A 15,464-nucleotide genomic window follows, 5' to 3' on the forward strand; every position below is an offset into this window, starting at 1 on the left:
AAGATGGAAGATAGGGGAGTGAGCAGTTCAAATGTCATAAGCCAGGGTGCTGGGGGCGGCGCAGCAGCCTTTATTAACTTCTTCATTCCCTGGGTAATGGTGAAGAGCCGGTTCTTCGAGGCCTTCCAGCGCTGGAGCCTCGGGCGTGGGCAAAAAGCGTCCATACTCAGCCTGAGCCACTTGGGAGCCCCCAGTCTCTGAGGTGGAAGAACAGTGTCCATCAGCGCGGCGGGGCTGCAGCCGGGAAACCCTGGATGGGAGCCCCGAGCCCCGGCGAGCGCACGCCGCGTGGGCGCCAGGCAGGCGGTTGGGGTGCGGGGCGGGGGACGGCCGAGGGCGCGGGGCTCCGGGCTCGCCCCCGCCGCTCGGGGCAGGCGCGCCGATGGCGTTTCTAAGGTGACGCCGTCCACACCGGCCTTCTCCGGGGGCGGAGGAAACACCTATGAACCCTCCGGCGGCCTTCCTTGCCGGACGCCAGGTGAGCGGCGGTTCTGAGCGCGGCTGGGCGCCGCTGCAATGGTGCACATTGGTCGAAATCTACTGCTTCTCAAGAACCGTGTGTACTTAAAATGTGAAACAGGCCGGGCGCGGTGGCTCACGCCTGTAATCCCAGCACTTTGGGAGGCGGAGGCGGGCGGATCACGAGGTCAGGAGATCGAGACCATCCTGACTAACACGGTGAAACCCCGTCTCTACTACAAATACAAAAAAAATTAGCCGGGCGAGGTGGCGGGCGCCTGTAGTCCCAGCTACTCGGGAGGCTGAGGCAGGAGAATGGCGTGAACCTGGGAGGCGGAGCTTGCAGTGAGCCGAGACCGCGCCACTGCACTCCAGCCTGGGTGACAGAGCGAGACTCCATCTCAAAAAAAAAAAAAAAAGTGAAACAATACATTGGACATAGAGGAAAACGGTGTCACCACCGTTTCCTTAACCCAATAACACCTTATTATTCAGCTCAGGTCACAGAGTAGCGCGTACCCGGTGCTTACTGTTTAAGGAGGACGACTGGCGTCTGGGGACCTGCTCTCCCATTTACCTCGCTGGGTGTCCTTAATTTACACAACCTGGCGAGTAAAGAAAGGAGCTCTCTCACAGCTCCACTGTACCAAAAAGTCTGGAAGTGGGCTTGCCCAAGGTTCGCGTCCATCAGTGTAAGACGACCTGCCTTTGTATACTCGGCTTACTGCCTGTTTTCCTGGAGTGGAATATGTGCTCCTTGCCTGGCGGGCTGTGGCCCAGCCACTGGCGCTCAATAAATTATGTTGAATGCATGAAAAAAGGGCTGGGCCAACACTGGAATTCAAGCCTTGGGACTTGAAATCCCTTGACTCCAAATTCCATATTCCTTGTTAAGACTAGTAACTGTAATTTATTCATCATTCTTATTTATTTTTGAGACAGGATCTGGCTCTGTCCCCAGGGCTGGAGCGCAGCGACGCAATGTCGGCTCACTGCAGCCTCTGCTTCCCAGGTTCAAGCGATCCTCCCGCCTCAGCCTTACAAATAGCTGGGACTACAGGCGCCCACCACCATGCCGAGCTAATTTTTGTATTTTTAGTAGAGAGAGGGTTTCGCCATGTTGGCCAGGCTGGTCTCGAACTCCTGACCTCAGGTGATCTGCCCACCTCGGCTTCCCAAAGTGCTGAGATTACAGGTGTGAGCCACTGAGCCCCCCTCATTATTTTTGTTTATTTACAAATCTTATTTTTCAAAAAGCAGTAAGGGAGTACAAAGGGCCACTGGTGAACCTTTAATTACTGTCTTTAAGGTGGAACTCTATTAAAGTAACACTTTTAGTTCTTTATTTCATAGGTAGGGACCGCACCATGATTTGAAATGTGGTTTACAGTGTTAATGAGAGCTGATGTTTGTTAAGTGATTACTACGGGCCAGGCTTTGTGCTCAGTACTTTACAGAGTTTGTCTTGTTTAATCTTCGTCACTCCAAGATGTTAAAATGCCGTTGCTATCATTTTACAGGTGAGGAAACTAATGCTTAGAGAAGTTAAGTAACTTGCCCAAGGTTATGTAGCCACTAAGTGGCTAATTCTGGGATCACAATTTGGTCAGACCAACTTGTTAGACTTTCAAATGCTGTATACTTAAAAGGAATTATTGTATTAATAGATAATATTATTAGGTATAAAAATGGCATCATGGTTATATAGGAAATGTTCATTTTTAGAGATGCATTCTGAAGGATGTAAGGGTGAAGTGGTATTTTTTAATCAATAAAAGGAAAGTGAAGCAGCTGTAGTGAAATCTCAATAATGGTAGAACCTAGGTACTGAGTATATGGGAGTTTATCATACTATTGTCTTTGGGTATATGTGAAAAATTTCCTTACAGAATTTGGTTTTTAATTATGTATGTTGTATTTGGACCAGTTACAATATTAAATTGTCCTTAATAGATTGAATATGTATAGATGCCTTAGATGTTATAGTTTTCATGAATATTGAATACTGGAAGACTTAATTTTCTTTTTATAGACTAAAATTCCCATTCTTTAGTAAGAATCATTTACATTTAAACAGTAACTATTTCATGGTTTTGTTTTTTTTTTTTTTGTTTTGTTTTGTTTTTGAGACGGAGTCTCGCTGTGTCTCCCAGGCTGGAGTGCAGTGGCGTGATCTCGGCTCACTGCAAGCTCCGCCTCCCGGGTTCACGCCATTCTCCCGCCTCAGCCTCCCAAGTAGCTGAGACTACAGGCGCCCGCCACCACGCCCGGCTAGTTTTTTGTATTTTTAGTAGAGACGGGGTTTCACCATGTTAGCCAGGATAGTCTCGATCTCCTGACCTCGTGATCCACCCGCCTCGGCCTCCCAAAGTGCTGGGATTACAGGCTTGAGCCACCGCGCCCGGCCTTGTTTTGTTTTTGAGCTAGAGTTTCGCTCTTGTCGCCCAGGCTGGAGTGCAATGGCACGATCTCGGCTCACTGCACCCTCCGCCTCCAGGGTTCAAGCAATTCTCCTGCCTCAGCCTCTTGAGTAGCTGAGGTTACAGGCATATGCCACCACACTGAGCTAATTTTTGTATTTTTAGTAAAGATGGGGTTTTGCCATGTTAGTCAGGCTCATCTCAAACTCCTGACCTCAGGTGATCAACCCACCTTGACCTCCCAAAGTGCTGGGATTATAGGTGTGAGCCACCACGCCTGGCCACTATTTCATGTTTAACCTGTACTTGGTTACTCAAATTGCTGGGGCAAGGTGGGAGATAATGTTATTGACTGGCAGAGAAAAGGGTTGTTGGCAAAGGGGAAGAAATGTGCAGAAATAGGTTTATTTGTTTACCCAGCGGGTTTTAGAAACAGTCCCACTTTTTAGGCATGGCACGTATGGCATGACAGAAAATTGTAGAGAGGCAGAGTGCATGGTAGGTTTTAACTTGAATATGTTTTAAGTATACATAATCTTTGCTGCCATGTTATTAACTTGAAACTTAATTGAACTACTTGGAGCTGGCAGCAAAAGAAGATATACTTATTTGGAAAATTGACTTTGGCTGATTTATTACTGATTTCATTCTATTTTGATGTGAAACCGCTTTCTATGTTTAGAACATCGGGTCAGAAGTTGAGATTTCCACTATTGAGAAACAACGGAAGGAGCTGCAGTTGCTCATTGGAGAATTAAAAGATCGAGATAAAGAGCTCAATGACATGGTTGCAGTGCACCAGCAACAGCTTCTTTCATGGGAAGAGGATCGGCAGAAAGTGTTGACATTGGAAGAACGTTGCAGCAAATTAGAAGGTCAGAAATACATTCAGTGACAACAGTTATGCACTCCTTTGTGCTAACACATTGATGGGCTCATGGGGAAGACAGAGAGGAAGTAAAGACTGCAACCCCTGCTGTCCTCAAGTTTAGGCTCATTGGAGACAGGAGGACTTTATGAACAGTGATAATGGGACAGACACATTCAAATAAAGTAGGATAAGCAAAGTATTTCAGCATAAAAAGGGGGCTGGATAGAGCTCCAGTTAACATGGGGTGAGCGCCATTGGTGAGGCTGAAGTTTTGAACGAGACTATGAATGAAGATGCCATATGACTAGCCATTCTCTTAAACTAAGCTGAAAGATTTTAAGCTTTTTGTATTGAACTTGATCTTAAGTTCCTAAAATGGTCATCTTTTAAAATTATAGCCGTCTGTCCAGGCACAGTAGCTCACACCTGTAATCCCAGCACTTTGGTAGATCATTTGAGCTCTGGAGCTGGAGACTAGCCCAGCCAACATGGTGAAACCCCACTTCTACTAAAAATACAAAAAATTAGCTGGGCGTGGTGGTGCACACCTGTAATCTCAACTACTCGGGAGGCAGAGGCACGAGAATCACTTGAACCCGGGAGGTGGAGGTTGCAGTGAGCCAAGATTGCGCCACTGCACTCCAGCCTGGGGGACAGAACAAGACCCTGTCTCTCTCTCTCTCTCTCTCTCTATGTATATATATATATATATATATATAGCTGTCTCAAAAATGGTTGCAAAAAGTTTATTTGATACCATATTTTAATTCTGTCATTCCTTCAGTGCTGCCCTAAATCTGAATGTTCCATTGACTCTAGATTGTTAGTAGAATGCATTAGAGGAGAAAACACTAGATCTGTGTAATAGAAAGATAACCTTTTTTTACTTAACATTACTCAAAGGATTCTGTAAATGTGGCAATCCAAATCTGTCATTTTTGGTGGGGCACGGTGGCTCATGCCTTTAATCCCGGCACTTTGGGAGGCTGAGGCAGGCCGATCACTTGAGGTCAGGAGTTCGATACCAGCCCAGCCAACATGGTGTACCTTATCTCTACTAGAAATACAAAAATTAGCAGGGCATGGTGGTGCACACCTATAGTCCCAGCTACTCAGGAGGCTGAGGCAGGAGAATTGCTTGAATCTGGGAGGTGGAGGTTGCAGTGAGCCGAGATCATGCCATTGCACTCCATCCTGGGCGACAGAGTAAGACTCTGTGTCAAAACAAAGAAAGAAACAAACAAAAAACCCAAATGTATTATTTTTTTTTGTTTCTTTGATGACCATCTGATTTTACTCTGACCACACCCACACGCGTATACACACACAGCATTTAACATGGTTGCTGATTAAATGCAGTATAACATCTTATGGCTCTTATATAAACATGTTAAAACAACAAAGATAACACATATAACATATATAACCCACATTATACGTAGCTATCAGTATTTTATTTTAAAATGAGCAAGATTTGAATAGGCACCTCATGGAAAGAGGAAAATTGAATGTCCAATAAATATATAAAAAGTTTCCTATTCTCATTAGTAATTAGGGAAATGCAAATAAAAACCAAATTGAGATACTATTTTACCTTTACTAGCCTGGCAGAAATTATCGGGTTTTGGTAAAGTATGACGCCAAGGGAAAGCTGAGACGCTGCTAGCGGGAGTCAGTTGTTACTGCTCGTGTGCAAAATCGTTTGGCAGTATCTGGTGAAGCTGAAGATGTGCATATCCTACAGCCCAGCAAAGCCACTTCTAGAATATTCTCACCCTATAATAGACACATGAATCACTTAAGGGGCTTGTTAAAATTTAGATTCTGATACAGTAGGTCTGGGGCCCAAGGATCTGCATTTCTAACAGGCATCCCAGGCGATGCCACTGCCGCTGCTGGTCCAGGGATCACATTTTGAGAAGCAAGGCTCTCGAGAAACTCTTGAAAATATGCACCCAGATGCATGTAAAAAGGCCTGGCACTGTGGCTCACGTCTATAATCCCACCACTTTGGGAGGCCAAGGCAGGCGAATCACCTGAGGTCAGGGGTTCGAGACCAACCTGGCCAACATGGCGAAACTCCGTCTCTACTAAAAATACAAAAATTAGCCAGGCATGGTGGCTCATGCCTGTAGTCCGGGCTACTCCGGAGGCTACGGCAGGAGAATTGCTTGAACCTGGGAGGCGGAGGTTGCAGTGAACTGAGATCACACCACTGCACTCCAGCCTGGGCTACAGAGCGAGACTCCATCTCAAAAAAAAAAAGATGCGTGTCAAAGAATATTCAGAGCAGCATTGTTTATCATAGCTGCAAAGTAGAAATAACCCAAATGATCATCAATATTAGAAATAACCTTTGGTAGGCCGGGCGCGGTGGCTCATACCTGTAATCCCAGCACTTTGGGAGGCTGAGGTGGATGGATCACGAGGTCAGGAGATGGAGACCATCCTGGCTAATATGGTGAAACTCCGTCTCTACTAAAAATACAAAAAAAATTAGCTGGACCTGGTGGCGCTCGCCTGTAGTCCCAGCTACTTGGGAGGTTGAGGCAGAAGAATCATTTGAACCCAGGAGGTAGAGGTTGCAGTGAGCCGAGATCATGCCATTGCACTCCAGCCTGGGCAATAGAGGGAGACTCTGTCTCACCAAAAAAAAAAAAAAAAAAAAAAAAGAAAACAGAAAACAGAAATAAGCTTTGGTGTAATCATTCAGTAGAATATTACCGGGCAATGTTAGTGCACAATCACAAGTTATACACAACTGAGCGAATCTCAGAATCATCATCTTAAGCAAAAAAAGCAAACAGAAGAATTCTCAGAATATGATTCCATTTTTATATGCTTCAAATTAAACTATAATTTTGAGGCATGTGGTCATTGGTAAAGCTGTAGTGAAAAGCTAGGAAGTGATTACTCGAAGATCAGTCTCATGGTTGGGAAAGTAGAAGCTGGAGAGATGATGTTCAGGAAGTGACCTCCAGAGGCTTCCAGTTGCTCACAGTTCTGTTTCTTGATTAGGGGTGATAGTGTGCATTTCGTAAAAAAGGTTTTAAAAGAAGATTGTCTTTGTAAAAATTCTCTAGCACACTTTTACTTTTTAACCACCCATTTTGAAAATAATGCATTTTAAGCTGAAGGTCTGACTGCAAATTATTGATGAACTTTCCCTCAGGTGAACTACATAAAAGAACTGAAATAATCAGGTCACTCACGAAGAAGGTAAAATCTCTTGAATCCAACCAAATGGAATGCCAAACTGCTCTCCAAAAGACCCAACTACAGCTTCAGGAAATGGCTCAAAAGGCAACGCATTCTTCTCTTCTCTCTGAAGACCTTGAGGTTGGGATTATTTTCTGACAAACTTCACTAGTCCAAATTCCCTTTGTGTTTCAGTTATTGAAAAATTAGATTTGGCCACGTGCGGTGACTCACTCCTGTAATGCCGACACTTTGGGAGGCCGAGGTGGGCGGATCACCTGAGGTCGGGAGTTTGAGACCAGCCTGGCCAACGTGGAAAAACCCTCTCTCTACTAAAAATACAAAATTAGCTGGGCATGGTGGCGCGCGCCTGTAGTCCCAGCTACTCGGGAGGCTGAGGCAGGCGAATCGTTTGAACCCGGGAGGTGGAGGTTGCGGTGAGCCGAGATCTCACCATTGCACTCCAGACTGGGCAACAAGAGGGAAACTCTGTCTCAAAAAAAAAAAAAAAGAGAGAGAAGAAAAAAGAAAAATTATATTTAAATGTTTCATTAAAAATGCATGTGAGGCTGGGCACAGTGGCTCGGTGGCTTATGCCTGTTATCCCAGCCCTTTGTTTGGGAGGCTGAGGTGGGAGGATTGCTTCAGCCCAGGAACTCGAGACCATGCTTGGCAACATGGCAAATGCCTGTCTCTATGAAAAAATGGAAATACAAAAATGAGCTGGGTGTGGTGGTGTACTGCTGTGGTCCCAGCTACTTGGGAGGCTGAGGCAGGAGGATCACTTGAGCCCAGGAGGTCAAGGCTGCAATGAGCTGTGATTGTGCCACTACACCCCAGCCTGGGTGACAAAACAACAACAACAAAAAAGCACATGTAAGCCAAGCACAGTGGTGTGCGCCTGTAGTCCCAGCTTCTGGGGAGGCTGAGGCAGAAACATCGCTTGGGCCCAGGAGTTCAAGTCCAGCCTGGGCAACACAGTGAGACTTCATCTCGATAAAAAACAACAATCACAACAAACAACCAATGCAAAAATGCATACGTGTGTGTATGAAGGTATCTACACTCATCCACCCCTTGTAGTTCTGTGTTTATCCTACAGTTTTGGTTAGTTGCACAGCACTATCCTGTCTTAGAGATTGAGCTTCAGTACAACCCTTTGTAACTGTTATGCCATTTGGTTTAGTAGCATCTACCATTTAATCAACAATGGGTTATTTTAGAAAGCTTTCCTCAAAGATGAGAGGGTATCATCAAGTTTTGGTAGCTTCAATGATGTTTTCTAAATTATTGCGTCTTTTTATTTTTGAGACGGAGTTTCGCTTTTGTTGCCCAGGCTGGAGTGCAATGGCACAATCTCGGCTCACTGCAACCTCTGCCTCCTGGGTTCAAGCAATTCTCTTGCCTCACTCTCCCGAGTAGCTGGGATTACAGGCATGCACCAGCACGCCCAGCTAATTTTGTATTTTTAGTAGAGACGGAGTTTCTCCATGTTGGTCAGGCTGGTCTCAAACTCCCGATATCAGGTGATCCGCCCGCCTCGGCCTCCCAGAGTGTTGGGATTACAGATGTGAGCCACTGTGCCCAGCCAATTATTGTATCTTATAACGTTAGTGGCATATTGGGAATAAAACCTCTAAGACTTGTTTTTTGAGCCCGACACGGTGGCTGACACCTATGATCCCAGCACTTTGGGAGGCCGAGGTGGGCGGATCACTTGAGGTCCAAAGTCTGAGATCAGCCTGGCCAACATGGTGAAACCCCCTCTCTACTAAAAATTCAAAAATCAACCAGGTGTTTTGGCGGGCGCCTGTAGTCCCAGCTACTCGGGAGGCTGAGGTAGGAGAGTCACTTGAACCTGAGAGGCAGAGGTTGCAGTGAGCCGAGATCACACCACTCCACTCCATCCTGGGGGAAAGAGCGAGACTCTGTGTCAAAAAAAAAAAAAAAGACAGATTTTTTTGGTTTTCTCTTCTAATTCGTCAGTCATCAGGTATTTTTTGAGTTCATGCTCATAAGAGACGCAGAAAGCCAGCTTGTTTATGTGTTACATCCTTCATCCCAGCTACTCCGGAGGCTGAGGCAGGAGAATCACTTGAACCCAGGAGGCGGAGGTTGCAGTGAGCCGAGATCATACCACCAGTGCACTCTAGCCTGGGCGACAGAGTGAGACTCCATCTCAAAAAAAAAAAAAAAAAAAAAGCCTGATGGTTATTTTTCTCAACTAGTAAATAGATTGTATACACAATAATTATATCAGATCTAGCACTATGTGTGTTTTTTTTAAATAACTGATGAGTAGGAATACCCCAGTATGAAGTTCTTTCGACAAAGAATATTTTTTAAATTCACAGAGTTCACTAATGCTACTTTGTTTCAACAAAGGAAATCTCTTACTAATACAGTTCTCATTCATTCATTTTCTTCCCTCTTCCCAACCCAAAATTACACATAAAAGATATTAGGAAATAGACATGTTTACAAGCATCATCAACATAATTCAGTAGGGCAAATACAAGTACTGAGAGGATGGTAGAATTAATAGAGAAATACATATTTGTATTCTTTTTTGATGACTGCTTTCTTAGCCCACTTTGTTACTAAAACAATGTGGGTTTTATTAGCCCACTTCATTACCAACTCTTTTTTTGTTACTAACAAGTCAAACAAGGAAAAAACAAAATGGAGAAATAAGCACAGACTATGGCTAGCGAGCGTAGTGAAAGCTTTAAAAGGACTCAAGCAGTATCATCTGTGTTGTTTTCTTGTAGGCTAGAAACGAAACTCTCAGCAACACGTTAGTGGAACTTTCTGCTCAGGTAGGACAGTTACAAGCTCGAGAACAAGCTCTCACGACAATGATAAAGCTAAAGGTAATCAAAAATAAGAATTCTTCCATTTGCCAGAGTGCTTGGTGGTTTCTATTCACATTCATTATCTTACCTAAGTCCCTAGCATCTCAGAAATGTAAAGCTACCAATGTTGCTCTTGTTTTTTAAAACGCCCAGTTAGAAATGAGGGAAACAAATTTAAAATGATGTTCCCAAGGCATGAAGAAAGGAGGCAGGACTCTGCTTCTGGTCTTCTGTCTCCAAGGCCCATTCCATGGGCTGGCAGGTCTGAATTAACTTATTTTCTCCCCGGGTATCCATTATTAGGTCTCATAGAGTTATTGGCAATTAGATTGCTTGATAATTTTTTTTAATGGAGAGAAAAACCATTTGCAATCAAGCAGTTGATATAGTCACTAACATGCAATATACAACGATACACAGTCTCCTGCTGTTATGCGCGTCTTTGACAATTGGTATTTAAGGGAACGATGTTGGTATAATGAAATGCTCACGCTAATAAAGATGTGATTTTTCTCAGCACATTGTTTTGAAGTGATTGGGGCAAGTGCTCTGAAAATTAAATAGAAAATATTAAAATCTACAGTCATATCTTTAGTCAAGTAGTAGCCAGTTTAGTGGCTTCAACAACCTCTCTGGTTTCCATCATAGCAAACTCTGGCAAAGCTGTAGGTATGTGTGGAGGTGCTGGCAAGGCATTTCCCCACCATTAAAACAGTGGGTGCAATAGGAAGGGTGTGCTCCTGGAGGCCGGGTGCAGTGGCTCATGCCTATAATCCCAGCACTTTGGGAGGCCGAGGCGGGTGGATTCCTTGAGGTTAGGAGTTCAAGACCAGCCTGGCCAACATGGTGAAACCCCTGTCTTTACTAAAAATACAAAAAAGTTAGCCGGGCATGGTGGCATGCCTGTAATCTCAGCTACTCTGGAGGCTGGAGTATGAGGATCCCTGGAAGCTGGGAGGTAGACGTTGCAGTGAGCCGAGATTGCACCACTGCACTCCAGCTTGGGTGACACAGTGAGACTCTGTCTCAAAAAAAGAAAAAAAAAAAAAGAAGGCCAGGGACGGTGGCTCACATCTGTAATCCCAGCACTTTGGGAGGCTGAGCCAGGCGGATCATAAAACCAAGAGATCGAGACCATCCTGGCTAACATGGTGAAACCCTGTCTCTATTTTTAAAAATACAAAAATTAGCTGGGCGTAGTGCCACACCCCTGTAGTCCCAGCTACTTGGGAGGCTGAGGCAGGAGAATTGCCTGAACCCAGGAGGCGGAGGTTGCAGTAAGCTGAGATCACACCACTGCACTCCAGCCTGATGACAGAGCGAGACTTCATCCGAAAAAAAAGGCTGTGTTCCTAGACTGAGAGATTTTATCTGATGAAAATGGTTTCCTTAGAAGCAGATGCCCTCCAGGACATCCTTATCAAAGGAGTAAGTAGGAGTCCAGGTTTCAGGCTGAAAGGGATTGACTGTTGTGGGTCTCTCCTAGTGTTAACTGAACTGTGTTCTTGTACTTATTAGAACTGTTATTTTTTGCTACTGGCCTGGTCGCAAAGATCCATGGGTTTTTGCATGACCTGCCCCAACCCTTTTATTCTGTAAGTCCTAGTGCGAGATGTGCAGACAATGTGATTTTTCAGGCGTGCATTTACGATGCTGTAGCAGAAACACTTAGACTTCAGTCGGGTAAAACCTCTTAATAGTTATTCCAGGTGAGTGGGGGAGGGATAGAACTTTTACTTATTTTTATACTTTTAGGTGTTGTTTGAGTTGCTTTTCAAGGAGCAGATACCTTTTTTGGTAACTAAAACTGCCTCAACAATTAAGAAATTCTAATTTGGTAGGTTTGGAATGATGTTGTTGTGGAGTCTGTCATTTTAACAAGCTGGAAAATGGGAGGGAATGGTGAGCCGTTAGACCGACCTATATAATCCAGAGGATGAGTTTCCCATCCAGGGGCCACCTACCCTCTTGTTACTATTATAGTTTCTTAGGTAATGGAATGGTCTGACTGTAACTTTCTGAGAGAGAGTAAGGGGTAGTGGTTCAGTATATAGTGTCTGAGGCAGCCAGCTAGGTTCAAATGGTGGCTCCACCACTAACTAGCTGTGTAACCAGGGGCAAGGAACATGGCCGTTCTGTCGACTCGTCTGTCACTTGGCAAGAGCAACAGTACCTCCTCATAGAGTTACTGTAAAGATTAAATGAGTTAATATGCGAAAAGTGCTTAGAATGGAACCTGGCACACAGTCGGATCTTAGTATTATCTTTTCTTTTTGGTTAATTGGAATTTAAGAATGTAGAATAACCGTTTTCAAATTTGGTTTTTAGGACAAAGATATTATTGAGGCAGTCAATCACATTGCAGACTGTTCGGGTAAATTTAAATTGCTAGAGCATGCCCTACGTGACGCCAAGATGGCGGAGACTTGTATTGTGAAAGAAAAGCAAGATTATAAGCAGAAATTGAAGGCACTTAAGATTGAAGTCAGTAAACTAAAAGGTAAGGAAGAGACCTACATTTAAGATATGAGAGGCCGGGCGCGGTGGCTCAAGCCTGTAATCCCAGCACTTTGGGAGGCCGAGACGGGCGGATCACGAGGTCAGGAGATCGAGACCATCCTGCCTAACACGGTGAAACCCCGTCTCTACTAAAAAATACAAAAAACTAGCCGGGCGCGGTGGCGGGCGCCTGTAGTCCCAGCTACTCGGGAGGCTGAGGCAGGAGAATGGCGTGAACCCGGGAGGCGGAGCTTGCAGTGAGCTGAGATCCGGCCACTGCACTCCAGCCTGGGCGACAGAACGAGACTCCGTCTCAAAAAAAAAAAAAAAAAAAAAAAAAAATAAGATATGAGTGTATTATCTTGGTAATGTATTTCTTCATTTGGGTTCACTTAATCTTATGCTTGCGAGTAGATCAATTCCCAGCCTTAGGCCCTAATATGAATTTCATTTATATAGGATTATGCTGCAATTTGTGTCTTATAAGATAAATAACAGAGTTGGGGAAAACTGCAGAATGTATCGTATTTTAAAGTAATCCTGCCTTAGTTGAGGTGGCTGTACCATTAGCTATTGCTGATACCTGCTTTGTGGCAGACAACATCAGTATCTCAGTGGCAGGCAGTCCCAGCATGTATTAAACCCACGTGTCTAGAGGTAAATGGGAGGTGACGGATTACGATTGGGCCTCACTGAGCTTCCCATCTGGGCAGTTCTGCCTCACACGTTTCATCTTCTCCTTGCTAGCAGGCTAGCCTGGGCATTTCTTCCCATGATGAGGGCAGAAACTTCTGATTCGGATATTAGGAATTTTTATTTTTGCCAATTTATTTATTTATTTTCGATAGAGTCTCACTCTGTCACCCAGGCTGGAGTGCAGTGGCGCGATCTTGGTTCACCAAAGCCTCCACCTCCCAAGTTCAAGCTATTCCCCTGTCTCAGCTTCCCAAGTAGCTGGGATTACAGGCACCCACCACCATGCCTGGCTAATTTTTGGATGTTTAGTAGAGACAGAGTTTTGCCATGTTGGCCAGGCTAGTCTGGAACTCCTGACTTCAGGCGATCCCTCTGCCTTGGCCTCCCAAAGTGCTGGGATTTACAAGCGTGAACCAACGCACCCAGCCAATCTTTGTTGATTTAACTTAAAAGATTCAGCATTTGAAAATGTTGTCCTTATGATGCCCTGACCTATGGTTAGCCATAGGTCTCATCTCCATTTGTAGCTTCAGCTAAAACCATAATCATATTATCATCCCCTTGGCAGCAGGAACAGACTCTGCTTCTCTTTTTCAGTGTACTGTTAATAGCGCAGCACCAGGGCTACACTCTAGGTATTTGGTATTTATTGAATGTTTATATATACCGAGGTAAAATATACAAGTAGAAAGAAGTCTGTTCTGTCAATATTTATATATTATAAACATTTTATAAATTCAATATTAAAACTTTTTTTTTTTGAGGTGGAGTCTCACTCTGTTGCCCAGGCTGGAGTGCAATGGCGTGATCTCAGCTCACTGCAACCTCCACCTCCCAGGTTCAAGCAATTCTCCTGCCTCAGCCTCCCGAGTAGCTGGGATTACAGGCCCCCGCCACCATGCCTGGCTAATTTTTGTATTTTTAGTAGAGATGGGGTTTCATCATGTTGGTCAGGCTGGTCTCAAACTCCTGACCTCATGATCCACCCACCTTGGCCTCCCAAAGTGCTGGGATTACAGGCATGAGCCACTGCATCCAGCTTAAAACTTTTTTATTTAAGAAAAGAGAAATAATGGCTGGGCATGATGGCTCACATGTAATCCTAGCACTTTGGGAGGGCAAAGCAGGCAGATCACCCGAGGCCAGGAGTTCAAGACTAGCCTGGATAACATGGCAGAGCCCTGTCTCTACAAAAAATTAGCCAGGCATAGGTGGTGTGATCCTGTAGTCCCAGCTGCCTGGGAGGCAAAGTAGAAGGATTTCTTGAGCCCAGGAGGTGGAGGTTGCAGTGAGCCAAGATCTTGCCACTACACTTCAGCCTGGGCAACAGAGCAAGATCCTGTCTCAAAAAAAAAAAAGAAGAAGAAGAAAAATTTTTATAGAGCTCAGTCTCCAGCCCTCCCTCCCCTTCCTGGAGGTCCACAAGTGGGACTCCAGGTTCCAGCCCTCTCCTCACTTGGTGTTTCTGGTGACTGGCTGCATCCTGAGGCCACGTAGGGGCTCCACCCTGAGTCACCTCGTTAGCATGTGCTCTGGCGTAATCAACTGGGGCTCTTCATGAATGACAAAAGATGCTTCTGTCACTTAGGAAATTCGACAGGTTTTAGGAGCTCTGTTCCAGGAACAGAGGACAAAAACCAACTCTGTTTCTTCTCATACCACAGACATATTCAAGGAACAGAAGGAAAGGAGGGAAGGGCAGTGGGGAGATGGGCGGGTCAGGTCACGCTGGGCTCTGCAGTTTGCGGAAATGAATTTGGATTTCATCCTCAGTGCAGTAGCAAGGCTTTTCACTGAGAAATGACACAAGCAGATTTTTATTTATTTATTTTTTATGTATTTATTTTTGAGATGGAATTTTACTCTTGTCGCCCAGGCTGGAGTGCAGTGACGTGATCTCGGCTCACTGCAACCTCCACCTCCCTCTCAAGCGATTCTCCTGCCTCAGCCTCCTGAGTAGCTGGGATTATGGGCACCTGCCGCCATGCCCAGCTAATTTTTGTATTTTTAGTAGAGATGGGGTTTTACCAGGTTGGCCAGGCTGGTCTCGAACTCCTGACCTCAGGTGATCCACTCGCCTCAGCCTCCCAAAGTGTTGGGATTACAGGCGTGAGCCACTGCACTTGGCCTTTATTTTTATTTTACTTTACTTTTTTTTTTTTGAGATGGAATCTCACTCTGTTGTCCAGGTTGAGTGCAGTGGCATGATCTCAGCTCACTGCAACCTCCACCACCTGGATTCAAGTAATTTTCCTGCCTCAGGCTTCCGAGTAGCTAGAATTGCAGGTGTGCACCACCACACCCAGCTGATTTTTGTATTTTTAGTAGAGACGGGGTTTCACCATGTTGGCCAGGCTGGTCTGGAACTCCTGGCCTCAAGTGGTTTGTCTGCCTCGGCCTCCCAAAGTGCTGGGATTATAGGCATGAGCCACTGCGCCGGGCAGATTTTGATTTTTAAAAGATTGC

At 45.0% G+C, this 15,464-nt stretch overlaps 1 protein-coding gene across 1 annotated transcript in view; it reads left to right on the forward strand.

Annotated features, from left to right (window-relative positions):
* The first annotated feature begins 301 nt into the window (after positions 1-301).
* Positions 302-15,464, forward strand: part of CCDC62 (coiled-coil domain containing 62) — a 57,212-nt gene continuing 42,049 nt past the window's right edge. The window contains 5 exon segments of the mRNA XM_065524990.2: positions 302-478; positions 3,562-3,754; positions 6,923-7,089; positions 9,720-9,821; positions 12,132-12,303. Of these exon segments, the coding sequence (XP_065381062.1) occupies positions 443-478; positions 3,562-3,754; positions 6,923-7,089; positions 9,720-9,821; positions 12,132-12,303 (670 nt within the window). The 5' untranslated portion in view covers positions 302-442.

This window comes from Macaca fascicularis, chromosome 11, assembly GCF_037993035.2.
Source record: "Macaca fascicularis isolate 582-1 chromosome 11, T2T-MFA8v1.1".
Taxonomy (NCBI): Eukaryota; Metazoa; Chordata; class Mammalia; order Primates; family Cercopithecidae; genus Macaca; species Macaca fascicularis.